At 45.5% G+C, this 27402-nt stretch overlaps 1 protein-coding gene and 1 long non-coding RNA gene across 2 annotated transcripts; one reads left to right on the plus strand and one right to left on the minus strand.

Annotated features, from left to right (window-relative positions):
* Positions 1–1285: 1285 nt before the first annotated feature.
* Positions 1286–8603, minus strand: EIF2B2 (eukaryotic translation initiation factor 2B subunit beta). Its single transcript, XM_036431137.2, has 8 exons — positions 8345–8603; positions 8104–8224; positions 7812–7960; positions 6457–6620; positions 5729–5824; positions 4380–4517; positions 3107–3173; positions 1286–1886 (listed from the first exon to the last, which is right to left on the minus strand). Exons 1-8 carry the CDS (start codon positions 8505–8507, stop codon positions 1729–1731), a joined length of 1056 nt encoding a protein of 351 aa, XP_036287030.1. The 5' UTR covers positions 8508–8603; the 3' UTR covers positions 1286–1728.
* Positions 8604–8609: 6 nt separating this feature from the next.
* LOC123651975 lies at positions 8610–15172 on the plus strand. Its single transcript, XR_006741004.1, has 3 exons — positions 8610–9295; positions 11375–11440; positions 15009–15172. It is a non-coding gene; the product is annotated as an uncharacterized LOC123651975 (long non-coding RNA).
* Positions 15173–27402: the final 12230 nt, after the last annotated feature.

The following is a 27402-nucleotide window of genomic DNA, read 5'->3' on the forward strand; positions in this document are numbered from 1 at the left end:
GTTTGGTGTTACTACTATGACTTTTATCCTATGCAAATACATGTTTTGTTTTTAAAAAAATATATTTTATTGATTTTTTTACAGAGGAAGAGGGAGGTATAGAGTTAGAAACATCAAATGAGAAACATCCATCAGCTGCCTCCTGCACAGCCCCTACTGGGGATGTGCCCTCAACCCAGGTACATGCCCTTGACCGGAATCGAACCTGGGACCCTTCAGTCCGCAGGCCAACGTTCTGTCCACTGAACCAAACTGGTTAGGGCTACATGTTTTGTTTTAATGAAGGATCATATTAAGCATGTGGCTCTGCAGCTTGCTTTGTTTCCCATCTTGTTTTTAACAATATAAAATGGACTTTCTTACAAATATATGCCATTCATTAACACAAGGCTCATATATCAAATGCCTTACGGGGGTTAGGCAGATAACATAAATAAGTTAAATGGAGCAGGGAGGAAACTGCAGAAAACTGGAGGTTTTCCATCTAATGAAATGAGAAGCTACCCAACTCTAGCCAACTGCTGCCTCTTGGGAATGTGGATTCAGAATCGCCAGACCTTTTGAGTTCTCAAAAGAAGCAAGAAATTAAATTTGTTTAATGTGCAATCTCCAGGTATTTAAGTATTGAAAACTAATTCAAAATTAAATACTGGGTGAACAGCCAAAATGTCTTCAATCCAGACACTGCCCGCAAGTCACCCTTTGAAACCTCTAATGCAGTGGATACATAATCTTCCATGGTACTCATTATTTTAAAACCTTTCTTGCTTTTAACTAACTGAATACAAAATGTTACTGCTGAACCCTTAAGCTGTGATACTACAGCTGCTAAAACAGTCTCGTCTATACCTTTGTGCGCTTGTACAAATAATTCCAGAAGTACAGATTCAAAACTGCCCTAGAAAAGACTGTATCAGTTTACAATCCTATTAACAGTACACGAGGGTGTCCTTTTCCAGGGAGCTTTAAACAGATTCCCAGGTGCCACCCTGGAGATCAGATGTAGTGGGTCTGGGACGGAGCCCAAGAATGTTTGTTTTTTTAAGCTCCCAGATGGTTCTAATGATCAGAGAGGTTTTGGAACCACACTCTTAGATTACTAACAAGTTGTTTGGGACCATTTCCAGTAAATTATAAAGGAAACTGTAAGTACTTCATTTGTACTTCTCTGTTTTAGGCTGTTCCTAATTACAGCCCTCTATGGAAACACGAAAAGGCTCTGTCTGCTGCTGCTGCTGTTTCAGGCAGTTCAATCAGAGCAGAACAATAAATAAACCGAGCCAGGAACCTTCAAGCAGCTTTTATTGGCACAGCCTACGAAAAGGTGTGGTAGCCATTCTGAGCAAAAACCTGTATCCCAGCAGCAAGCTGTTCAGTGTTATGTTTAACACACCACTGAACCAGAAAGTTTAAGTTCCTGAAACACACACCCCAGGTCACTAAGAAGCTCCAGAAACAATAGGTTAACCCCTGCTGCTCTGTTAAGACCAGCAAACACACACACACACACACACACACACACACACACACACACTCACACACACACACACTCACTCACCCCTGGATATGCATCCCTGTTAGGGGGTGACTAAAAAGGTACGCAATGGTATCCAGGTGTTTTAGGTTGACTCCAGCTCACTCCCCCATTACAAGGAAAACACATTTCAGTAGTGGCACTGAAGTCTCCATTGTGTTCGCCTAAGCAGTTTCTGCTTAGGACGGGTGGTGTCATAGGACATGATCATCAGGATGGTACAGTTCACTCATCAGGCGGTAGATGTAGGAAGGTGCGTTCCCACCAATGTTGGAGATAAAGAGGGTAATGAGCTCTGGGGGAACATAGTCAAACACAGGGCAATGGACGCTGACTTTCTCCAGAATGTCCCCTGAAAGGCAATCACAGGTTAGAAAGATAAAATTGAGGATCCTGCTCTAGTGGTTTAGTAGCATATAGATTCTAGGCTCAATAATGCAGGCATACTTGCTACCTCAAGGAAGGGAAGCTGCGACAAATGCAAACCAGAACAGATGACTTCAGATCATAATCCCTGTTTAAAATTATCCAATGCTTTTCTTTGGCCCTTAGAATAGAATTCAAACTTAGGATTGCAATCTTCCAGATCCCACCACTCTACACTAATTACAAATCATACCAGTCTACCTCTTGTTCATTCCTCTCCAGCCATATGGCCACTTTTCCCCCAAATGGCTAAACATGTACCTAACTCAGTCCCTTTGCACCAATGCCTAGAAAACTCTCCCCTTGACCTTCAGGTGGGGCTCTACACATTTAGAACTCAGCTGAAATGTCATCTCATTAAGACACTTCTTCAATCTAAGGTAGTCTCCTAGCCACTTTCTATCTCTTATCATTAGTTTTTTTCTCGAAAACATCCCATGACATGAGATTTCATTGTCCATCTGCTGTAAGAGAACGTAAGCCCTGTGGGAGCAGGGCCTATCTGTATTGTTCATTGTCATGTCCCTATATAGTTGGTGCTCAATAGATGTAAATATTTCTGAAAGAATGAATATTTAAATAAATGGATGAAGTTATTCAACTTCTAAGAATTAGCACCCTACATACTATGCTTTGCTCCCAGAGGGTGTGTAAGGCCATGTTAACTTGATGAGGCTCACTGAACACAGCTGCTGCCTCAGAAGTCAGATAAAGGACCAACACAAAGGGTATCCGAGTTATAGGCAGGTTGTAGAAGTCAGAACATTTCAGAGCCAGCTTCCTTTGGCAGCCACATCACCAAAATGACTTTGGACAGCAACTGAAAACAAGTACATTTCCCAAGGGTTGCTGCCTGTGTCTCAAAACAACATGCAAAGCCAACCCCAGTCAATGCTGGGTGATCAACCCACCATAGCCCCAGTAACTCACCTAAAAGAGATTAGCTTCAAAACAAAAGGAACCTAAACTAGATCAGGTCTCCAGGCACTCTAAGGTGCTGAAGAGAACAGTGCCTACAATAAGTATGATAAAAAGCACAACCTGGTAGCATTAAATTCCACTGACCACTGACCACCGAAACCAAAACCAAAATTCCAAATAAACACACACACACACACACACACACACACACACACACTTTTTTACCTTCTGTGAAGGGCAGAACTTCTTCAGGAGCCACAAACTTATGAAATGAATCTTCTTCATTGGGAAACTGGAAAAGAAAAAATAATTTTTTTTTTTTTTAAAAGACACAGCAATTCTATTTCCAGGTATGTACCTAAGAGGAATAAAAAAAACATATGTTCACACAGAAACCTGTACACATATGCTAATAGCAACTTATTCACAAAAGCCAAAAGGTAGAAATAACCAAATGCCAATCAAGAGATGAACAGATAAATTGTGGTAAATCCATACACTGGAATATTATTCAGTCATAAAAAGAAACCAAGTACTGTGCTATAACTCAGATGAACTTAGAAAACATTATGCTAAGCAAAAGGGCCCCTATTGTATTCCTTTCATATAAAATATCCAAAATAGGCCTGGCTCGGTAGTTGAGAGTCAACCTATGCAACCAAAAGGTCACAGGTTCAATGGGTTTGGGACTTGATCCCCAGTAGGGGTTATACAGGAAGCGGCCAATGGATGTTTCTCTCTCATCAATGTTCTGATCTCTCTCTGTTCCTCTCTCTCTCAAATCAATAAAAACACATTTTAAAACAAACAAACACCATACAAACAAAACAGGCAACCCCACAGAGACAGAAAACAGATTAGTGATTACTAGGAGATGAGGCCAGGGGAGAAAAGGGAATGATTACTTAGTAATGGGTACAAAGTGTTTTCCTAGGATGTAGAAGTTGTTTTAAAACTACAGAGTGGTAGATGCACAATGCTGTGAATGTAGTAAATGCTACTGAACATTTTAAAATGGTTAATCACATGTTATATGAATTATACCTCAATTAAAAATAGAGACCTATAAATAGATTGACATTTTCAAAGCAAATAGTTTTATCACTAATGAAATGACTCTTCAGTTAGTAACTCATATTCAGGCTTCAGAGGACAGTCCCTGGAACTATGACAAATAAAACAAATTGTATGTTCCTACTTTTAACTTGCTTGGCATTCTGAGAAGTGGGCAGGGTGATGAGGAGTGGTGGCAATGTAAACAGTGGGCCTTCCCCAACCAAGTATCGTCCTGACCTTCCAATTTTGACTTCTCAAAGCTGACAGGTTATAAATATCGACTGTTTTTCCTGGATCAAGACTCGTGTGGCTTTTTCCAGCCTCCACTGGATCTAATCCATTGAGCGAATGCAGATAAGAAAAGTCCTAGAGTAGGTTGAAGGCCCAGAGATCAAGCCTACCCTTTGACTTCCTTATCTCTGTTAAAGGCAGACAGACATACCTGTGGGGAAAGCTTGAACATAGGGGCACAGACGATGAGTGGGGTGGAATGGTGTTTTGCTGCCAATGCTAGAGTATGAGTTCCTGTTACCGCTCTCAGGGCACCATTTGCCAGGATGGTCTTCGTGCCAATGATCACCTTTGAGACAGGAAAAGGAAGAAAAATGAGACAGAAGGGGAGGGTGGGTGGGTGGGAGGTAATCAACCAAGGACCTTGTATGCATATATACATGGCCCATGGACACAGACAATGGAGAGGTGAGGGCCTGGTTTGGGGAGGGGGAGGTAGGCTGGAGGAGGTCAGTGGGGTGGGGGGGGAAACATATGTAATACTTTCAACAATAAAGAATTATTAAATAAAGTAAAATAAAAAATGTGAGCCCTCCCAGGGATAAAGCCTTAACAGGGCCATTGGGCACAACAGCCTAACTGCTCAGGCCTGAGTCTTGGCCTCCTGAGGGGTCACATAGAATAGAAAGAAAAGGATTCTAGGCTTTGGACCACAGTTTTAAGCTTAAAAGTGGATTATCAAGGAAAAGTGAACAAAGTACAGAACGGGAAACTGCAGTATCTTTTAGTCTTGTCTCTAAAAACCAATATGCCATACTTCCTGAGAAGTGAGGAGCTTTTCTCATTTTCCATCTACCACTGCCAAGTTCTCTGAGCATAAGGGGGGAGCCCTCTACTGGATCCATAGTAGCTGACCTGCTCAGAGTAGAGTAGTCCCACTTCATTCTCTTTTTAAAAAAAAATATATTTTATTGATTTTTTACAGAATGGGAGAGGGATAGAGAGTTAGAAAGATCGATGAGAGAGAATCATTGATCAGCTGCCCCTGACCGGAATCGAACCTGGGATCTTTCAGTTTGCAGGTCGACGCTCTATCCACTGAGCTAAACCGGTTTCGGCTCACTTCATTCTTTCAATGTTTTAACCAAAAAGAGGTTATTCCAAATGAGGACCAATGATATAGACAAAGGGAAAATAATTCAGTTAATAGAGTTGAAGTATGTACTTTCAATGCCATGGCTCAGTGGTGGAGTGTTGACTTATGATCCAGAAAATCACGGTTCGATTCCCAGTCAGGACTCGTGCCCAAGTTGCGGGCTCAGTCCCAAATGTGGAGTGTGCAGGAGGCAGCCAGTCAACGATTCTCTCTCATCACTGACGTTTTTATCTCTCTCTCCCTCTCCCTTCCTCTCTGAAATAAATAAAATCAATTAAAAAAATATTTTAAAATATTTTTTATTTAAAAGGTGCTAAAAATCTCTTCCCATGGATATTAAAAATCAGTATTTTAGAGGTATAATCTTTATAAATTCAACATAACATAACTCCAAACATACCCACCTTATTGACTCTTGACATCACAGCAAAAATGGCGGCATCAGTCATGACAGTTGTCTCAATACCTGCTTTAGACAAATTGACTGCCATTTCGTGACCCTGCAGAAGGAGAGAGAGGCTGATTGATGCTGAAACAGAGTGAGAGAGAGTGAAAGACCTCTCAAATGAAACTGGATCTGGGGAGTTTTGTAATACTGAGCATATCCAACACACAATTTCCAACATATAACTAATTCATTTTTGTGCCTGTAGTAGGTATTCTTTGGTAAGCTGCAAGGAAGCCCAGAGAAAGCTAATAAATGTTTAATGCTCCACAGCAGTGCCAAAACTGGAAATACTACTTGCTTGCATAATCAGGCATTGCTGATGAGAGCTCCTGGCTCATTATTTTACAACATTCTGCCTCCTTATAGATTTCCTTTCTTGAAACCTATTATTTACCTAGGGATTGAGTGACATTAGATCAAGACTTAGTCATCCTCAAGTTAATTTACCCTATTTTAATTCTTAAAAAAACCTATGTTTATCTTTTGATGGACCCAGCAGTTCACCCAACTTTCTTAAACGAATGTTTAAGAATGTTCACAGAATGAACTTGAAAATTTCCTTAATCTTTTATGATCTTCTCAATGTCTTGCTTATCAATTCAAAGTTAGCATGGATCCTATCTATCACTCTGGTATTCTCTCCTCAGTTTTCATTTTTCTTAGCCCCTCCAGACGTCCCCCTACCTGACAGAAAGGAGCACACTCGGCCACAATGACATGGAACTTCCTCTTCCGCGCAGCCTCTTGGAGGAAGGCCTCCACTGTTCGGGAGTAGCCAATGGTCATGATCACCTCATTAGAGTGGATGTGCTCCAGAGCCTGGGCTGCGATGTTCTCCGTTGTCCCTTCTGCAAGAACAGCCAGTTTTACAAGAAAATAGGAAACCGTCATGCCACAACATAGACAGGCATGACAGAGCACCAAAGGGGACGGACGAGTGCTCATCACACAGACTGCCCTCCTAGCTGATGCTGGTAACACGGGGTTTACAAACTTAATAATATGAAATGTCACATTTTCTTAAAAACCCTGCTCCTCTGAGATCTTCCGTCTCCCAAGTTCTCAGCCTGCCCTCCTTTCAGCAGTCCCCCCTCTATCAACAACTTAGCGCCCTGCCCTGGCACGACACCAGCTCCCTTACAAATGATTTTGAAGACAATGACTTCAGGCAAGAAATGATCCATTCTGGGAAACCCTATAGTGCTGAGAATGGGGTAAACAGTACTTCCCCTTAAAAAAAAAAAAAAAAAATCATCCCAAAGGTGGCCACACCTCCACCTAAGAGGGAAGCCACAGAAGAAAAATAAGGAAGGAATTTGGAAGTAGCAGCTCAGTGCACAGACAGACCCAGCTTCTTCCTCCCCTGAAGAACTCTGATTGCAATAAAGGTCTGTCTCCTGGTTCACAAAGACAAGGGGAATGGAGGTGGTATGAGTGGGTATTAAAATCAAAAGGAAGTTTAATGAAGAAGGATCTACTAGTTTTAGAGAGTTCATCTTCTTTAAATGAAAATAAAGCATCCTGGCTGGTTTCTCTCAGTGGTTAGAGCAGTGGTGTGAGGACTGAAGGGTTGTGGGTTCGATTCCAGTGAAGGGCATGCACCTCAGTTGCAGGCTTGTGCCCCATGCAGGAGGCAACCAACCAATCGATGTCTCTCTCTCATCTCGATGTTTTTCACTCTGTCTCTCCCTCTCCCTTCCACTTTGTCTAAAATCAATGGGGAAAATATCCTTAGGTGAGGATTAACAACAAAACTTTTTTTTTTTTTTTTTTTTTTTTTTAAAGAAAGAAAGGAAAGCCCTGTCCTAGTGGAGTCTCTGTCACAGTGGCTTTGCAATCTACAAAGGTTTGGTCTGTAAGGAAATGTGGAATGTCCTACCACCTGTTCCAACCCTCCCTCATCAGGATGGAGGGGAAACCCCTGGAAACCAGAGTACTAGCTATTGCCTATCTCTGCCAACGAACAACCCCGAGGGTCTTCTGTTGTCCCCTCATTTTTCTGCAACCTGTCCCGCCCACCTAAGGATCAGGACGCTTACCCAGTTCCACAAGGAGCTCATTAATTGCCTCAATGATGTTGGACTGGAGTTGGGAGTAAGGAATGGTGAAGTCCTCGCTTAGGCCTCCGGATGTCAACAGTTTGTGTAGGGACTCCTGCTGGTCGCTCTCGTCGCTGCGTCCGTGGAGTCTACAGAGGCAACAAGACCACAGGAGGCGGTGAGAAGGCGCTGTGGTGTGCAACTAGACCTGTTCGGTTCCAAGAAAGGCTCCGAGGGGCTCGTGCCAACAGCGTCACTGGATCCGAACCGGAGCCCAGGGCGGGGGCCTGACCTGCCGTACTCCTCCCGGATGATCCTGAGCACTCTCCGCACCATGTTGCCCACGGTGGTCTCGGAGGGCTGCGCGGCCGTCATCCTCCGGCCTTCTCTGCGGATGAGCTCCATCAGCTCTCCTGAAGTCCAAGACAGAAAGGGGTGAGCGGAGCGAGTGCTCCGGGAGGCCTGGGCGACTCTCTGCCAGGAATGGGGAACGGGGAGTGGGGAGGGACGCCGTGGCGCTAGGCCTGCCTCACCTGCGTTGCTCCAGCGGTGGTCCATGATGATCCGGCGCAGCAGCCCCAGCGTCTCCCGAGCCATGTCCTCAGAGCTGCGCCGCCCGCCGCCCCGCTTCAGGGCCTCCACGAAACTCTCAATCCTCTCGGACAGCTCCGAGGCCTTGTCCGCGGCGCCTGGCATCTTGAAAGAAGCCGCCGCCGAGACGGCGGAATCCCCACCTGCACGACCTCCGAGTTTGCACTTCCGGGACGCACCAGGTCGGCTTCCGCTCCGCGAGGAAAACGCCAGTGGCGTTCACGTCAGGCCACGCCCCTAGCGGTCTGGGCCAATCAGAGGCGCGGAGCTCCAGTTTAGTCACCGCAGAGGCTCTGCAAGCCTCTGGACCAGAGGAGCGCGCTGGCCTTTGCCGGACCCTCGGACGCTACAGAGGTGATTCGAGAATCACCAGAGCTTGGCCTGTCCTGTTGCTGTAGGAACAGCCTGCGGCCTTCTTTCCTGATCCCCAGCTCCGGTGGCTGCCCCAATTTCCGATACAGATGCTCAGAATGCGCGTCCGGGGCCCCCTGCCCATGGGCAGACCCCCCTTTATAAAGCCGAGTTTGCGCCTGTGCCTCTCTAATAGATTCAGCTTCCAGGGCAGGGATCGTATCTTTTTTGCCTTTGCATTCCTAACGCCTAGCACACCTAATATAAGACAGGGATCAGAAATGAGGAGATCCATACCCACCAAAATAAGGAGATTCAAAGTGGGAGCCAATATGGGAGCAAAAATGATACCCTTCCATTTGGACAGACTACAGAGGCTGGACAGTATAGTATAATAGAATGCCAAGAACCATCATTTACTAAAAGCTTGCAGATGTTGGGAAGTGTGTGTGAATTGCCCCATCTAATGCAACTCTGTGAGGTATGTCCTCTTATTCTTGTTTTACAGGTTAGAAAACAGAGCCACTGAATCGAAGCAGCTGGTAAGGAAATGCATTGATATTTAAATCTAGGGCCATCTGACTATTTCCTTATGATAAATTCTTAGAAGTGGAATCCTTGGGAACATAGCATTTTTAAGACTTGTTACAATGGACAAATTGCCTTCCAAAAAGATACATCAATACTGAAATCAGATGATAGATCAAGAAAACCAGAGTATCCCTCATGAACAGCAGATGCAAAACCTGCAACAAATTATTAGCAAATGAAGTCCAGCAATACATGAAAAGACTAATACATAATTGCCAAGGAAAATTTAAATCTAGAATGCAAAGCTGTTTCAATATTTGAAAAGCAATCCATTTAGTAAACGATATGAACAATCTAAAAAGTTAAGCCACATGATCATCTCAATTGATGCAAAAATATTTGACAAAATTAAACAGCCATTTAAGAAGAAAAGATCTCTCACAAAACTTGAAATAGAACGGAACATCTTCAACTTGATAAAAGGCATCTATTATACAAAATTCTACACCTGACAGCATAATTTATGTAAAAGACTGCTCTCTCCCTAAGATCAGGAACAAGGCAAGAATGTCTACTCTCACCATTCCTATTTAACAGCATTCTTAAAGTCCTAGCCATTGTAATAAGGAAAGGAAAAATTTAAAAATATACAGAGTGGAAAAAAGAAAAAGAAAACTACTCTTGCTCCCAGAAGACATAATCACCTACATAGAAAATCCCGAAGAATCAATAACAAAAATAAACAACTCCTAGAACTAATAAGTGAATTTAGCAAGAATACAAGGCTAACACATAAAAATCAATTATATTTCTCTATACTAGCAATGAATAATCAGAAACAGAAATTGAAAACACAACATCCCCCAAAAGCCATAAAATATATGTTAATATTACTGCATGTTGAGTTTTAAATGTCTTAAAAATTGCATCAATTTACATGCTTGCTAGCACCTACCGTGTTCTGGCCAATTTTGGATATTGTTCTTTATTTTTTCAGAGCCATTAAAAAAATAAGACACATACTATTATATGTGTGTGTGTGTGTGTGTGTGTGTGTGTGTGAAATATATATGGAAGTTATGAAGCATAACAATAAAATGAATACCCATGTCCCATCTCTCATCTTACAAACTAAAATTCTCAAATTTCTAGACACAGAAAAAAGAATGGTGGTTGTCAGGGGTTGGAGGGAGGGGTGAATTAGTTTTTAGTGGGCATGAAGTTTCAGTTTTACAAGCTGAGAAGAGTTCTAGAGGTGGATGTTGGATAATGGATGTGCCCTTACATCACACAACAATGTAAATGCCACTGAACTGCACACTTTAAAAAAGCTTAAATGGTTAGCTTTATGTTATGTGTATTTTACCACAACTTAAGTAAATACAGGGGTTGGCAGAAGTAGATTTACAGTTGTGAGCACATGTAACGGTTTATTAATTATTATATTATTTATTTGTATTACAATTGTAAGCCTACTTTTTTCCATCCCTGAAAATATATGTGAAAAACACCCCCCCCCCCAAAAAATACTGCCAATTCCGTCACATCAATGTGTGCTCTTTTTTAAAAATATATATTTTATTGATTTTTACATAGAGGAAGGGAAAGAGATGGAGTTAGAAACACTGATGAGAGAGAAACATGATCAGCTGTCTCCTGCACACCCCTTACTGGTGATGTGCCTGCAACCAAGGTACATGCCCTTGACGGGAATGAAACCTGGGACTTTTCAGTCCGCAGGCTGACACTCTATCTACTGAGCCAAACCGGTTTCGGCTGTGTGCTCTTCTTTTAACTCATTTTCCTGCCTTCTCCCATACCCAAGGATAAATACTTAACTAAATTTTAATTGATGTTCTTTTGCTTTAAAAAATTATTATCTATTTACAATCTATAAATAACATTCGTTTTTCTTGTTTTGAGTCTTTTACAAGTTGTAATTTTTTTTTTTACAATTTTTCACTATGACATTCCTGAAATTTATCCATATTGTTACATGTATCTGTAGTTCTCTCATTTTTACAGCTGCATAATATTCAGTTGTGTGATGTGATTATACCACAATTTATGTATTCATTTTCCTTCAACAGATGCTTGGGTTGTTTCCAATCTTTTTGGGGGATGGGTGACTGTAAGCTCATGTACCAGTGGAACAGGTGAGTCATAACTATGTGAATGTTCACCTTTACGAATAGTGCTAGTCTTCCAAAGTGGTTAAATTAATATATGCTCGCTCTCTGGCAGGACTTAAAGAGTTCCAGATTTACATCCTTACCAACACTTAGTATTATCAACTATTTTAGTTTTGGAGAGTCATCCTATATAATAAGAGAGGAATAGGCGTAACAGCCAGATCATGGGTCTGCAGGAGGGTGGACGAGCGGTGGCAGTAAGCTATGAGGGGAGAAGGGGAGAGGGGGACAGGGGGGATGGGGGCAGGAGGGGAGCTACAGGAGGGCAGCAAAGAGCTACTGGCACTCTGATTCCTGTGGAGGGCTGCTAGTGTGGATATAAAAGACTGTCGCATTGTGATCTTTTTAAAATATATATATTTTGTTGATTTTTTTTTTTACAGAGAGGAAGGGAGAGGGATAAAGTTAGAAACATCAATGGAAGAGAAACATTGATCAGTTGCCTCCTGCACACTTCCTACTGGACATGTGCCAGCAACCATGGCAGGGCTCCATCACAATGAGCCCTGACCAGTTTAGCTCAGTGGATAGAGTGTCAGCCTGCGGACTGAAGGGTCCAGGTTCGATTCCGGTCCAACTGCTGGACATCCCTCTCATAATCTAGGACTGCTGGCTCCCAACTGCTTGCCTGCCTGCCTGCCTGATTGCCCCTAACTACTTCTGCCTGCCAGTGTTATCACCCCTTAACCATTCCCCTGCCAGCCTAATCAACACCTAACTGCTCCCCTGCCGGCCCGATTGTCCACAAATGCCCACTCCTGCCGGCCTAGTCCCCCCCCCCCTCAACTACCTTCCCCTGCTGACCTGATTGCCCACAACTACACTCTGCTGAAGGCCATCTTGTGGCGGCTATCTTTGACCACGTGAGGGTGGCCATCTTGTGCAAGGATGCGAGGGTCAATTTGCATATCACCTCTTTAGTATATAAGATGTGTTTTGTGTTTTATTTTAAAAAATCCTTTTCTAATACAAAACCATAAAGATAATCTAAATATTTTAAAATTTGCCTTTACACATAATTTGGAATTACTTTCTATGTAGGGTGAGAGGTGGGAATCCAATTGTCTTTTCTTTTTTTCATTCTTTCTCCAGTGATTTATATATATTTCAGAGTGGAAGAGAGAGGGAGTGAGAGAGAATTATTGATTGGCTGTCTCCAGCATACCCTTTGCTGAGGATCAAGCCTGCAACCCTATCATGTGCCCTGACTAAATCAATATGAGAGACACATCAATTGATTGCCTCTACAGGCACCCGCCCCAACTGAGGCCAAGGATCAAACCTGTAACCCAAGTATGTGCCCTTGACTGGGAATTGAACCCAAGACTCTTTGGTGCTAGGGCAGACACTCTAACCATCTCAGAGCACACCAGCCAGGGTAGCTCAGCAACTTTTATAATTTCCTTTATGTAGATCTTGCACATCTTGTTTAAGAGTTATTCCTAGCCGAAACCGGTTTGGCTCAGTGGATAGAGCGTCAGTCTGAGGACTGAAAGGTCCCGGGTTTGATTCCGGTCAAGGGCATGTACCTTGGTTGCGGGCCCATCCCCAGCAGGGGGTGTGCAAGAGGCAGCTGATTGATGATTCTCTTTCATCGATGTTTCTAACTCTCTATCCCTCTCTCTTCCTCTCTGTAAAAAATCAATAAAATATATATATTAAGAAAAAAGAGTTATTCCTATGCATCTTATATACTTTTTGCCATTGTAAGTGATTATCATTATTTTTATCATTGCCAAATTGACAGAGAAATTTTTTAGTTTTAATTTGCATTTCTCATTAATTATTAATCATGATAAACATTTTTTCATGTTTAGTTACCATTTGTATTTCTTCTCTTATGAGTTCCTAGTATACATGGTTTGCCCATCTTTCTTATGTGATATATGGTAGACGTTCTTATAGCTCACCCAATACCTGTTTCTTTCTTCCTTAGTAAAAGAACTGATTTTGTTTAGTGTATTACTCAGAGGGTAAGTGGTTTTAGCTTTATGGTAAATCCTGGTTCCATACTTTCACTCATTTTCTAGTTAGTGGGATATGACTGTGGTTCATTTGGGACTTTTTGGAGAAGTTTCCTGTTCAGAGCCTGGCCGGTGTGGTTCAGTGGTTGAACACCAGCCCATGTACCAAGAGGTCACTGTCAGGCCATATGCTTGGGTTACATGCTTGACTCCTGATAGGGGGCATGCAGGAGGCAGTTGATCTATATCTTATTGATGTTTCTATCTCTTTCCCTCTCCCTTCCTCTCTCAATAAAATATATGCTAAAAAAGAACAAAGAAAAAACAGAGAAGACTATTTAGTCTCTTCTATCTCTGGTCTTCTTGGATGTGATGCCTAGAGTTATTGCAGCTGTGAACTTAGGTGAACATCAAGGCAATTATGCTGAGTGAGAAATACCACTCTCAAAGTATACACGCTGCATAATTCCATTAAGTGACATTTATGGAACAGCATAATTACAGAGATAAAGATAGATTAGTGGTTGTCAGGGTTTAGGGACTGTGGTGGCGTGTGATGGGTGTCAGTATAAAGTAGTGACACAAAGATAGTACAGTTGTACCAATGTCATTATCTTTGGTTTTGATATTGTACTATAGTTGTGTAAGATGTTATCATTGAAAGAGGCAGAGGGAAGGGAGCATAGGACTTTGGTGTATATTCCTTTCAACCTCCTGTTAATCTACAATCATTTCAAAATAAATAGCTAAACAAAAACATCATAAACCAGGATTTATAAAATAAAAACATCTATTAGAAATTATAAAGTGCCCTAACCGGTTTGGTTCAGTGGATAGAGCATCGGCCTGCGGACTGAAAGGTCCCAGGTTCGATTACAGTCAAGGCATGTGCCTTGGTTGCGGGCATATCCCCGGGGAGGGGTGTGTGTGTGTGTGTGTGTGTGTGTGTGTGTGTGTGCAGGAAACAGCTGATAAAAGTTTCTCTCTCATCGATGTTTCTAATTCTCTATCCCTCTCCCTTCCTCTCTGTAAAAAATCAATAAAACATATTTTAAAAAATAAAGTATTGCATTATATTACTCTAGCTATAATTGTTAAATGACTCAGTGCTAAAATAGGCAATAAAAGAGACTGTTTAAAGTCTGCAATTTTTCGAAGTAGGATGCAAAAATAATATATTTGGTGGAACTTCAGCTTCATTTATATTTTATATATAAATATATATGTACATATGCTCACATGTGCTTATACATATATATCACACACACAGACATGGTATACCATAACTATATCTATATACTGTATTTACATATATTTCTATCTCTAGGTAGAGTGATTAAAGAGTTTTTAGAGATCTCTAATTGCCTCAAAATTAATTCTTCTATAATAACAGAGTTTAAACTGGGCATATAGCCACTCAGAAGAAAGACATTTTCCAGGCTTCCTAGCAGGTAGAGGTGGTCACATGTCTATGTTCTTACCAATGGGATGGGGTGGAAGCGTGTTGCTGATTCTGAGAACTGGCATGAGTTCTTGGCCTTTTTATCCCTTTCTCTTTGCTCTGCCAGCTTAGCTGATGAGCATACAGTCCACACTGCAGGGGCAGCAGAGTAAGGAGCTGGAAGTAGAACTCGTCCTTCTCAGGCCTCCGTGGAGCAGAACTCCCAAACTAGCCTGGACCTTTGGACTTCATGCAGCTGCAAGCAAAATAAACATAAGTCCTCTTTAAGCCCTTGTTTCCTTGGGGTTTCAATCACTTGCATTCATACTGGATCCTAACAAATACAAGAGTTATTTTTACTTGTGTGCTGTTCTGTGATTTCCGAAATTTCTACAATCAACATGTCCCATTTTTTATCAGAAAAAAATAAAAATAAAGTTATTTGTAAGAAAAAGAAGAAAAATAAATTTTGCATCAGGTCCTTGCTTCTCTCAACCTGGAGCATGATTTTGTTGATTTTCCCAATGTGTCCTAAATGCATAATGATCAAATCATAGTTTCCAAACTTAATTAGGAGAATGAGGTGATTATGATGATAAATCTCAACTGGAGGAAGGAACGCCGATGAAAATATTTGTGTCTTTCTCCCCCTGTTCTAAAGAATCTCCTTTAAGGCCACCGGATCACTTCCTTTTCCTGAAGGGCTTTGACTTAACACTTTGGGCATGTGAGTGCACGACTGTTTTGATCCTTCTCTGATTGTTTTGGTGGATAAGTCATGTCTCTACGCAACCTGAGAACAAGTGCTATTGTGGTGGACACCTGTTGTTTTTGTCTGCCTTGATCACTCCCTTTCCTTTGGGAACTGCCCCTCCTCATCTCATGACATTCAGGTGGGACTGTCAATCCCAGAGCCTCCCGATGCCCAAGTAGCCCTGGCCACAGGGATGGCACACTGCTCAGGTTTGGCCAGTCACACCACCTCTAAGCTGATTGGCTGTGCAAAGCCATTCAGTCCTTCCTGGGGATTTGCTATATGAACCCCAGAAGAAAGCAGGTTTCTCTCTTTGAGGTTATCTGCTATAAGGAGGCCGACTTGGGACTCAGTGGCCGGCTTCCCTGCCTCATGGAGAAGGTTTGTCTGCAGAAGGAAATCAGGCAACTCCCCTAGGAGAAACAGAAGCAAGCGGAGCCAAGTTTTAGAGTGAGAGAAAGAGCAAATAAATTGATTATTTGAAATGAGCTGATCTAAGCCCTTAGATCCAAGCCAGGACTGAAGATAGAACTACCTTCGGACTTCTCAGCAAATTCTCTTTTGGCTTAACTTTTTGAGTTTCTGGAGCCTTGACTTAAGCTTATTTTTTGTCTTCCTGTGAGTCCAACCCTATTTTCAGCCAAGGTAGGAGTCCATTATTATTTTATTGATGCTGCTAGACTACAAGCTAACCTTGGTCTATACGTGGATTTATATTTTTGTGGAATCTGCCTCTGTTCTTGAGATTCCCTGCCACTTGAACATAGTTGCTAGGAATTTGGAGGAAAATTCTGATGACAGACATAGGTAATGGTTCAGGGCATGTGATTAAAAAAAAAAAATACTGCCCCATTGTTTGTTATTAAGATTGCAGATTAACATATGCTCTTTATAGATAAACATATTTAATATGTAACAACTATTTAGAGCACCATATTACGTATTAGAAAACAGCTTCTGGCCCAGCTAGTATGGCTTAGTAGTTGAGCCTTGACCTATGAACCAGGCAGTCACTGTTCAATTCCTGGTCAGGGCATATGCCCGGGTTGCTGGGGGGCATGCAGGAAACAGCCAATCAATGATTCTCTTCCATCATTGATGTTTCTCCCTTTCCCTCTCTGAAATCAATAAAAAACATACATACTTTATTTATTTTTTTAAAATAAATCTTTATTGTTCAGATTATTACAAATGTGATCCTCTTCCCCCCCTCAATTGCTCCCCTTCACCAGGTTCCCACCCCACCCTCTGTCCTTTCCCCATCCCCCATTTTCCTCATCCATAGGTGCACAGTTTTTGTTCAGTCTCTTCCCGCACCCCCACTCCCCTTTTCCCTGAGAATCGTCAGTCCACTCCCCTTCCATACCTCTGATTCTATTATATTCACCAGTTAATATTGTTCATCAGATTTTAAATTCCCTTGGTTTTTAGATTCACTTGTTGATAGCTACGTATTTGTTGATCATAATTTTTATCTTTATCTTCTTCCTCTTCCTAAATAACCTCCTTCAGCAATTCATATAATTCTGGTTTGGTGGTGATGAACTCTTTTAGCTTTTTTTTATTTGTGAAGCTCTTTATCTGTCCTTTGATTCTGAGTGATAGCTTTGCTGGGTAGATTATTTTTGGCTGTAGGTTCTTGTTATTCATCACCTTGAATATTTCTTGCCATTCCCATCTGGCCTGCATGGTTTCTGTTGAGAAATCAGCTGACAATCTTATGGGTGCTCCTTTATAGGTCACTACCTGCTTTTCTCTTGCTGCTTTTAATATTCTCTCTTTGTCTTTTGCTCTTGGAATTTTAATTATGATATGTCTTGGTGTGGTCCTCCTTGGATTCCTTTTGTTTGGGGTTCTTCGGGCTTCCTGGACTTGTAAGTCTATTTCTTTCCCCAGGCGGGGGAAGTTTTCTGTCACTATTTCTTCTAGTACTCTTTCGGCATCTTGCTCTCTCTCTTCTGGAATCCCCGTAATTCTGATGTTGGTTCGCTTGAAATTGTCCCAGAGGTTTCTTACACTATCTTCAACTTTCTGGATTCTCTTATCTTCTCCCTTCTGCAGAGGAGTGTCCTCTGGCTCTTTGTGTTCTAAATCTTTGTCTTGATTCTTACCATCTTCCAGTCTGTTTTTAGGACTTTGTATAATATTTTTTATTTCAGACAATGTTTTCTTCATTTCTTGTTGATCCCTTATTATTTCTAGTTGCTCCCTTTTCATATCCTCATAGGTCTCATTTATTTTATTGGCCTTTTTTAGGATATTGTTGAATAACCTTATAACTGTAGTTTTGAACTCAATGTCCAATCTTTTCTTTTCCTCCATCTCCTTCCTTTGTGTCCTTTTTCTTGTCTGCATTTTAGTTGTTTCCCTGATTTGATGGAATAGCTTTGTGTGCTAGGTGTTCTGGTAGAGCCCAGTAGCACAGCCTTCCCAGTTACCTGCAGTGGACAGTCTTGGTGTAGCCCTTTGTGGGCTGTGTGTGTAGTCTTGTTGTTAAGTCTTGCTTATTGTTGGTATCGCTGGGAAGCATTCATCTCCAAGCCAGTTGGCTGTCAAAACATACATACTTTAAAAAGAAAAGAAAACAGCCCTTGCACTATGGGAAACTCATCCCTTATACTTTTTTGCTTTTATTTTGCTTTTAGTTAAAGACTTTCCTATCCTTATTCCTTTTGGTCACTAATTAGCCTCATGAAGTTGAGTGGTTCCAATTAAGTGATCCATCATTCCACAATTGATAGGTCCACCCTCAGTGAGAATTAGCCAAGCACAAAACAAATGGCCTGTGATTCTGAAAAGAAAAAAAAAAAAAGTGGAGACTAAGGCCCATCGGCCAGTTATGCTCTTGGCTATGGTAGCCGTGTAGTTGAGAGTTAAACTATTGAGAAGCTTGGGCTTGGAGGTCATATGGATCTCAGTTCCAATCTCAACCCTACCCCTCCATGCTTGTCTGTGAGTGGAGATGATAATAATAGTGACATCTGAGAGTAGCAGTGTTCTCAAACAGTTAGAGACATTGTACTACCAGCGATCTTTAAAGCAATAGGTCTGGATTCATTACATAATTGAGAGCATTTATTTAAATCCCCATAAAAGGTGATTTGAGTGTAGTTAATAAGGACCTGGTTGTAATTTTGAAGACTACATGGTCCAGAGAAAAATAACACCAGCTTTTATTTCCATAACTCCTCTCTCTCATCTCTCTCTCTCTCTCTCTCTCTCTCTCTCTCTCTCTCTCTCTCTCTCTCTCTCCTCTCCTCTCCTCTCCTCTCCTCTCCTCTCCTCTCCTCTCCTCTCCTCTCCTCTCCTCTCCTCTCCTCTCCTCTCCTTTAAGACTGAATCAGTCACTGTTACTACCTGAGAGCATTCAGAACAGCCCCAGACCTTGTGTGATGGGATGGCCAGATAAGGAAGCCTAGTGCCCTGACAGGCTTTGCGCCACTCGGTGGGAAAGTGACACAGCGACTAACCTGCAGACAGAGGCTGCTGGCGGCTCCCAAAGCCCACGGCTCCCCCTCTCCCTTCTGGCTTCCTCCTTCGCTGACATCGTTTCTGTCTCCGGTTTGATGCCTGTGGCCAGGAACATCCCTAACAACAGTCACTGTCTAACTTCAGAGTGTAGTTTCACGAGCTGGTTCCTGACCAGAGTGGGGCGGCAGGCAGGAGGCTCCGGCATGCCCTCTGCATGGTGCATAATATACTGGTAGCAAGTGGAGGGGAGGTGAGAACTGCGATCAGAGCCAAGACCGGTTTGGCTCAATGGATAGAGCGTCGGCTTGGGGACTGCAGGGTCCCGGGTTCGATTCCGGTCAAGGGCATGTACCTTGGTTGCGGGCACATCCCCAGTAGGGGGTGTGCAAGAGGCAGCTGGTCGATGACTCTCTCTCATTGATATTTCTAACTCTCTATCTCTCTCCCTTCCTCTCTGTACAAAATCAATAAAAATATATTTAAAACAAACAAACAAACAAAAAAAACCTGCCATCAGAAAGGTCTTTCCAATCTCAGCTAATTTGGGGGGCTTGGGTAATAAGAATCATAGCGTCCTCCAATAGTAGGCACACACATCTAAACCAGGGGTGGGAGGCTTTTTCTGCCAAGGGCCATTTGGATATTTATAACATCATTCGAGGGCCTTACAAAATTATCAACTTAAAAATTAGCCTGCTTGCCGAAACCGGTTTGGCTCAGTGGTAGAGCGTTGGTCTGCGGACTGAAAGGTCCCGGGTTCGATTCCGGTCAAGGGCACGTACCTTGATTGCGGGCACATCCCCAGTGGGGGGGGGGGTGTGCAGGAGACAGCTGGTCGATGTTTCTCTCTCATTGACATTTCTAACTCTCTATCCCTCTCAATTCCTCTCTGTATAAAATCAATAAAATAAATTTTAAAAAAATTAGCCTGCTCTATTTGGTCAAACACTTAATTAACTCACCCCCAATGCCTTGGCAGGGCCAGGCCAAATGATTTCTTGGGTCTTATATGCTCCACAGGCCTCATGCTAACTTCTTTGTTACTGTGGAGGAAGCTCTGAATCGGAGACGTTAAGCGACATGCCCACCTATATAGCTAGTGGGGTAGTGCTTAGGTTCCAGCCCAGGTATGTCTGTCTCCAGAGATGTCCACAGTGCCTCTGAGTTCCACACTGTCCACACCCTTCATGTCAGAATGGGAGGAATGGCCTTCAGAGGTCAAACAGAAGCCAGGCTTCCTCCAGGCTGAGACATTCAGGATCTTGGCTCTGTGGCCGAACCCTGTCACATGAGTAAGGAAGCGCCGGGTGAGACTACGGCTGGTGCTGAGAAAGCAGGGTGGCAGGCTTCTGAGAGCTGTGCCTGCCTTGCTAGGACGCCCGACACACACCTGATGGTGCTGGGGGTGGACAGGAAGGAGCCCTGCTGGGTTCTGGATCGCTCCTGTCAGCCCCTACCCTCCGAAGGGAAGACTGCACAATGTTCCCAGGGCTCACAGGCCCTACTCTGGGGTGGATGACCAGTCACACTCCGTGGGAAAGCCGTGGCTCTGGCCTGCCTGGGAGCCACGGTGGTACCGCCTCCTGCCCACGGCTTGGCTCAGCAGGTTCCCAAGTGGTTTGGATTCTCTCCCACCCTCCCTACCCCGCACCCTCCCGCCTCCACACTCCCAAGTCCCCAGGGAGTCAGGGAGGCCACTGGCAAAGTCGGTCCTCGGTCCCCCAGGCCTTTCCGGAACACTTTGAAGCCAGGTTCCCCCAGGGGAACAGAAGGCAGCCTTCAAACCTCTCGAGAGCACCCCTGTTCTCAGTTCCGTGAGGGCTGGCAGGCCCCAGCTCCACTCCACTGCGCACTGAGGCTCCCCTCCGGCTGCGATCACAGGGCTCTGGGTATGGGCTGTTGTTTTTGCAGCTGGGCTGGGGCGGAGCAGCAGCAGGAAGGCGTCTTGGGCACTGACTACTGACTGTCTGAGAAAGCCCAGAGCCGGATTCCCACTAGGACGGAGGCAGCCCCGTCAAGCGGGTGACTGTCCCGTTCCTGGGAGATGGCCCCTCGAGCCAGGCCTGAAGCAGGGAGTGAAGGGAGAGAGAGAGGCCAGCGGGTAGGAGAGCGACAGCTCAGGGGAGACCCCGAGCGTTCTCCGAGCCGGCCCTCCCCCAGCAGGCTTAGCTCCTCCGTTTCTGACTGCAGCTGGACAGAACCTCCCGCCCCTCCTCGCACACATCTGGGAGATTCTGGATCGAGCTTCCTTAAAACAAACAGCAAACAAAACAAAAGAAAATCTCATTTACCGGGGGCAAAACGTTGGAAACGAAAAAGATCATCCGTAATCCCTTTTAATCAAGAGTATTCATTACAAACGTTTTGATGTTTTTCCCAATGATTGTTTTCTTTTTCTTTCTTTTTTTTTTTTTTTAATATATTTTATTGATTTTTTTTTTTTTTTTAACAGAGAGGAAGGGAGAGGAATAGAGAGTTAGAAACGTTGATGAGAGAGAAACATCAATTCAGCTGCCTCCTGCACACCTCCTGCTGGGGATGTGCCCGCAACCAAAGTATGTGCCCTTGCTGGAATCGAACCTGGGACCTTTCCGTCTGCAGGCTGACGCTCTATCCACTGAGCCAAACCAGTTTTGGCAGATCACTTTCTTTTTTGAGTTAAAATATACACAGCACAAGTCTACCCTTTTAACCATTTTTTTGCTTTTACTTTTATTTTTCAAAATATGCTTTTATTGACTTTTAGAAAGAGAGAGGAAGGGAGAGAGAGAAATGTTGATGTGAGAAACACCGGTTGGCTGCCTCCTGCACGCATCCTGACTGGAGAGGAACCCTCAGCCTGGGTATGTGCCCTGACTGGGAATGGAACCTGCCACCATTTGAGTGGTTGGGGTGCTGCTCCGACCTTCTGAGCCACACTGGCCAGGGCCGTTTTAACCATTTGTAAGTGTACAGTTCAGTGGCCTTCAGTCCATTCCCACTGTGTGCAACCATCACCATCTCCTGACCTATTCATCTTCCTAAACTAAAATTCTGTACCAACTAAACACTAACCCACCGTTTCCCCCAGCCCCTGGCAATCACCGTCCTACCCCCTATCTCTCTGAATTTGACTATTCCAGGGCTTCATGTAAGTGGAATCATACAGTATCTGCCCTTTTCTCTCTGGCTTACTTTGAAGTATGGGAGCAGTCATCTCAGGTAGAAACCGCTCTTTAGGTTCTGTACTTATTTGTTTGCTAAAACAATAGAAAGTTATTTTGATTTTCTGAACTTATGTGTGCTGTCCCAATACTCCATTGATGATGGTTTGACTAGCCCGTTGATTGTGATCTCACTGGTCATCGAAACACATTCTTGTGGGAATCAGGACAGCTCAGTTATCGTGAATTGTCTCAGTAGCTACAGATAACGAGTTTTGGTTGACTCAGTGGTCCCAGAATCAGAACATACCCTAAATTGCCTCAGTATCTACAGATAACGAGTTTCGGTTGACTCAGTGGTCCCGGAATCTGCAAAGCACAAGTATTCTAAATTGCCCCCGTGGTCCTAGCTAATGTGTTTCTGTCGATTCAGTGATTCCTAGATTCCTTAGACAACTAACTTGCTCATGAAACAGGTTCCTCATTCCAGACCCAAAGATGTAATCGATACCTTTGTAATATCCTGCCAATACAAGCCAGATGTGCCAAGCTGTTCGGGGCTGTGAGGCTTGGAGCGCTTTAGCCTCTCGCATGCCTCCGGCTTTTAATAAATGACTCCACAATTCGACTTCCTGAGTTGTCCTTTGTAAGATGGGGGTACACTACAACAATTCCACTTGGTGCAATGTCCTCAAAGTGCATCCACATTGTAGTATATGTCAGAATTCTTTCCTTTTGAAGGCCGAGTAATATTCCATTACATATACTGTGTATATATCACATGTTGTTTATCCATTCATAAACTATTTTTTCACATAATTAAAATAATATGATGGCAGCAGTTAGATAGTGTGATTTCTTTTTACTAGGATGCTTCCATATCATTAAAAAAATTTTTTTTTCTAAACATAATTTTTAGCTTACTCTTGACTTCCGTGGGTGAGTGGATGTAGCATAATACACGTAACCAGTCCCCTGCCTTCAGATACGAAGGTGCTTTCTTATTTTGTTTGTTTGCAATTATAAATGTCACTACAGAAATTTTTATGGGCCCTGTTGCAGGCCTGCCTGGCCTCTGGCATTTCAGATTATTCCCGAAGGAAGAGTACCTAAAGTGGAACTGTTCATCAAGGTGATCAATGCTCCTCGGTCTCGATCAATATCACCCCAAACTTTCTAGAAAAATTATACCTATTGCTCTGCCCAGGAGCATGTAAGCAATATGGAGCCTCTTCCTGCCTTCGCCACGCCCTGGCCCTGAGGAGCCCGGGGCTTGTGTGATGCCTTCTCTTTCCCTGGAGAAAGGTAGAGACCTCCACAAGCCGGATCAGGGTACCCAGCCAGGCTCACCTGCCCCGAGGCTGCTGTGCCCGGGTGGGTGGGCTACTCTCATTTCCTGCTGCTTCTCTCAGGGGCTCTGCCGGAGCCCTGAGGCTGGGGAAGAGAGACAGACCCGTGGACCAGAGATGGTCTGTGGGGGTGGGATTTGGCTCTTGTCGAACCTTGGGCTAGAGACCCCTGGCCACTGGGAATGAGGCGTGCTCCGTGCCCCAGAGGGGCCCGGCGGGGGCAGGGCTGGAAGCAACCAGGGAGGGGGCAGCCGCACACAAAGAGCCCGATTGTGTTGTAGACTCCGCTCTTTCGGAAACTAAGTATCACGAAGTCGTTTTTGTTTTGGACAATCCGGTGTCGCAGAGGCCCAAAGCCAAAGAAAACACGGGCCGAGGAAGCAGAGCCAGCAATGCTGCAGCTGCAGGTGAGGCAGGCCCTTCCAGGGTCGGGCACCGGAGCTCCTGTGGGTCCCCAGGCTGAAGCCGGGCACTGCCACCCAGTGCAGCCTCCTTGGGGTCCAGGCAAAGGACAGGCCTTGGGCTGGAGACGCTATTCCCCAGCCAGAAGGGAGCAGGAGGTCAGAGGAGTTGGGAGCTCCGCCGCTAACCCCCAGCTGCAGGGCCTGCAGGCCGAGGGGTGCACATGGGGAGGCCCTGAGGCTCAGAGGTCTGCAGATTCCGTGGGCTCCATCCCGGAGCGTGAGGAACAGGCACTGAGAAGCCAGGATGAGGGGGAGAGTGGGGCTGGCCAGGCCTCAGGCAGTCGGAGCACCCTACAAGGCAAAGGAAGGCGGCTCAGTGGGAACCCGGGCAGGGAGGGGTGAGCTTTTTTTTTCCAGAACAGGATTCCCTGTGGGGCAGGGAGCAGAAGTCAGTGGGCTCCAGAGTCTGGGACGTGCCTGTTTGACTCTGTTGGGGTCAAGAGGGCGGCCCACTGGCCTGGCCTCACCAGCCAAAGCCAACACAGGAAATGCCGAGCAGACCTCAATGTCCGGGCACCTAATTTATTCTGGCTGCCAGGGAGCACCGCCTCCCCGGGCTCGCTGTGCAGGCAGCAGCGAGGGCGGGGAGGGAGCAAGGGCATCGGGGCTCAGGGGATGCGCGGTCCCAGGGCCTGTCTGGTGGGCCCTCCACCCGGGCAGGAGGAGCAGGGTGAGCGCTCAGAGACCCGCAGGCAGCAAGAGGAGCCGGGCGTTGCCCTGGCCAGTGGCCACCGGCGTGCTGCTGGGATCCAGTTTCGCTCTCCCGCTTCTCGGAGGAGAGCCGTCAGGGGTCAGTCCCTCCTGGACTCCCCGGGAAGGAGCCCGATGGGCAGACGTTTGTCACCGCCACCGTGGTGTTTTAGGCGCTGTCACTGGCCTCACAGCCAGACAGGGGCCCAGCCTGCCCACCGCAGCCACCAGGGCCTGCAGAACAGGGGAGGGGGGCCCTAGCCAGTTTTGCTCAGTGGATAGAGCGCCGGCCTGCGGACTGAAAGGTCCCAGGTTCGATTCTGATCAGGGGCATGTACCTTGGTTGCGGGCACATCCCGGGTAGGGGAGGGAGTGTACAGGAGACAGCTGATCGATGTTTCTCTCTTTGTCAATGTTTCTAACTTTCTGTCCCTCCCCCTTCCTCTCTGTAAAAAAGCAATAAAATATATTAAGAAAAAAAAAAAAAAAAAGAACAGGAGAGGGGGCCGCTGGGGAACCCCAGTGCTGTAACTGCTTGCGGTGATTGGATTAGTTTGTGAATTGGCACTCGGTCATCCTTAGTGGTTTCCTCTCTGGGGCCCCAGCCAAGGCTAGGACTGTGTGGGTGCGGTGGGGGCAGGGAGGGGACCCAGGCCTTCCCAGGCCCCTAGTCAGCTGGGCGCTAGCTGTGGTGAGCGAGGATCTTCTCGCCAGGTGTGGCCTCAGCTTGGCCAAAGAGCACCCTGCTGCCCCTCGGGGACTGCTCAGCCAGCCCCAGGCGCAGGGACTGGTCCATGTGTTGGTGGTAGGGACCCTCCTTCCCACATGCCCAACGGTGGTTGGTACAAGCAGAGCCTTGCAGGTGCCCTGTGTAGTCCCAGGCCCAGCCTGGTGCCTGGCACAGGGAAGTTGGCAAAGATCGTTCTTCTCTTCCCCAATTGGCCCGAGTGCCTGTGGGAGACTCTGTGATCCCCCTCACCGTATGGAAGGTCCTTGTGGGAGCGATTTTCCAAACGCTCTCAAGAATGGGCAGCTCAGGAAACCGGTTTGGCTCAGTGGATAGAGCGTCGGCCTTCAGACTGAAAGGTCCCGGGTTCAATCCCGGTCAAGGGCATGTGCATTGGTTGCGGGCACATCCCTGGTAGGAGGTGTGCAAGAGGCAGCTGGTCGATGTTTCTCTCTCATCGACGTTTCTAGCTCTCTATCTCTCTCCCTTCCTCTCTGTAAAAAAATCAATAAAAATATATTTTAAAAAAAAGAAAGAAAAAAGAATGGGCAGCTCTGCAAAGCCTGCCCTCCCCCGCCCATGCCCCTGTGTGTGGCATCCCTTAAGCCACCTCTGAGGGGCAGCAGTGCTGCCCTTGGCCGGTTTCTCCCTTTCCGCGTTAGCATGTGTGCACACATGTGTGTGCCCGCTCAGAAGGGACGTGGGATATTTTCTTCCCTGCCCATCCTCGATGCTCTCTCCGTTGCCTGGGTCCCCTCCCTTGGTGGTCCCAGGCAGGGAGGAGGAAGGATAGGTGTCTGGTGGGGAGGCTCCTGGGTCATGACCTTTTCAGAACCTGGTCTTGTTTACACTGCAGGCTGAGGCACAGGCTGGGCCGCCCCCCACCTGCCTGACCCCTCCATCACCTCCTCGAGGGGGGTTCCCCAAACCCTCTGGGAGTAGGATCTGGTCCTGGCTACTCAGAGCTTTGACTGCGTAAGGGGTGTCGCTTTCAGCTGGTGGACATGGTGCAGGCCAGGTAGCTAGAGGCTGCGGGGAGTGTATGATGATAACCGGAGAGAGCGAACACGGGCCATGTGTCAGCATTTGTCAGCGTTATCAGGCAGGGAAAGTGGCCAGCACCCACAAAGGTGTAGGCAAAAAACGTCCCTGGAGGCTAGGGGGAGGACAACCGAGGACAGGAATGTGTGAGCCTCAGGCGCAATGGGAGATGAAATGCAACCCCTCCCTCCCTCTCACAGGGCTTGGTTTGAAAATCCAGCCCTGTGCAGCTCAGGCCGGGGGCCCTGAGCGTGAATACAGTGTGGGTTCCGGGGCCCCTGGAGGAGGGGCACCGCTGCACCCCAAGCAGAGCCCGCCCCCCCTCCCCAGCCTGCTGCTTCCTTCTCATTCTTCACCCCTCTCGCCCATCTCAACGCTTCCTCAGCATTTTCCCAGCCTCCCCTGCACCATCTTATCCACTCGGGCCGCTGTGTCAGGGGGAACAGGCCTGGGACAGCCATCAAACCTGTCTGAATCTCAGTTATTTTCATGTTTAAACTGGAAGTGAGGAGCCCTAGCTGGTTTGGCTCAGTGGATAGAGCATCAGCCTGCGGACTGAAGGGTCCCAGGTTCGATTCCAGCCAAGGGCACATTCCTGGGTTGTGGGTTCCATCCCCAGTGAGGGGCATGCAGGAGGCAGCCAGTCAATGATTCTCTCTCATCATTGATGTTTCTATCTCTCTCTCTCTCCCTTCCTCTCTAAAATCAATAAAATATATAAAAAATAAATAAATAAAATAAAATGGAAGTGAGGAATAGCCACTCTGCTCACTGCCTTGGGAGGATACTAAAGAAGTATTGCTGAGAGAGATCAACCAAAGGACTTGTGTGCATACATATGAGCCTAACCAGTGGTCAAGGACAACAGCGGGGTGGGGGGAT

The sequence above is a fragment of the Pipistrellus kuhlii genome, unplaced genomic scaffold (assembly GCF_014108245.1).
Source record: "Pipistrellus kuhlii isolate mPipKuh1 unplaced genomic scaffold, mPipKuh1.p scaffold_m20_p_1, whole genome shotgun sequence".
NCBI lineage: Eukaryota > Metazoa > Chordata > Mammalia > Chiroptera > Vespertilionidae > Pipistrellus > Pipistrellus kuhlii.

What these genes read in the sequence shown, in the direction of transcription:
- EIF2B2 (XM_036431137.2), bottom strand. Translation starts at nt 8,507, where the DNA reads ATGCCAGGCGCCGCGGACAAGGCCTCGGAGCTGTCCGAGAGGATTGAG. An exon ending in TGAGCTCCTTGTGGAACTGG is followed by an intron (nt 6,621 to 7,811) that starts GTAAGCGTCCTG and finishes CTGTTCTTGCAG; the next exon opens with AAGGGACAACGGAGAACATC. An exon ending in TGTTCAAGCTTTCCCCACAG is followed by an intron (nt 3,174 to 4,379) that starts GTATGTCTGTCT and finishes TTTCTTTTCCAG; the next exon opens with TTTCCCAATGAAGAAGATTC.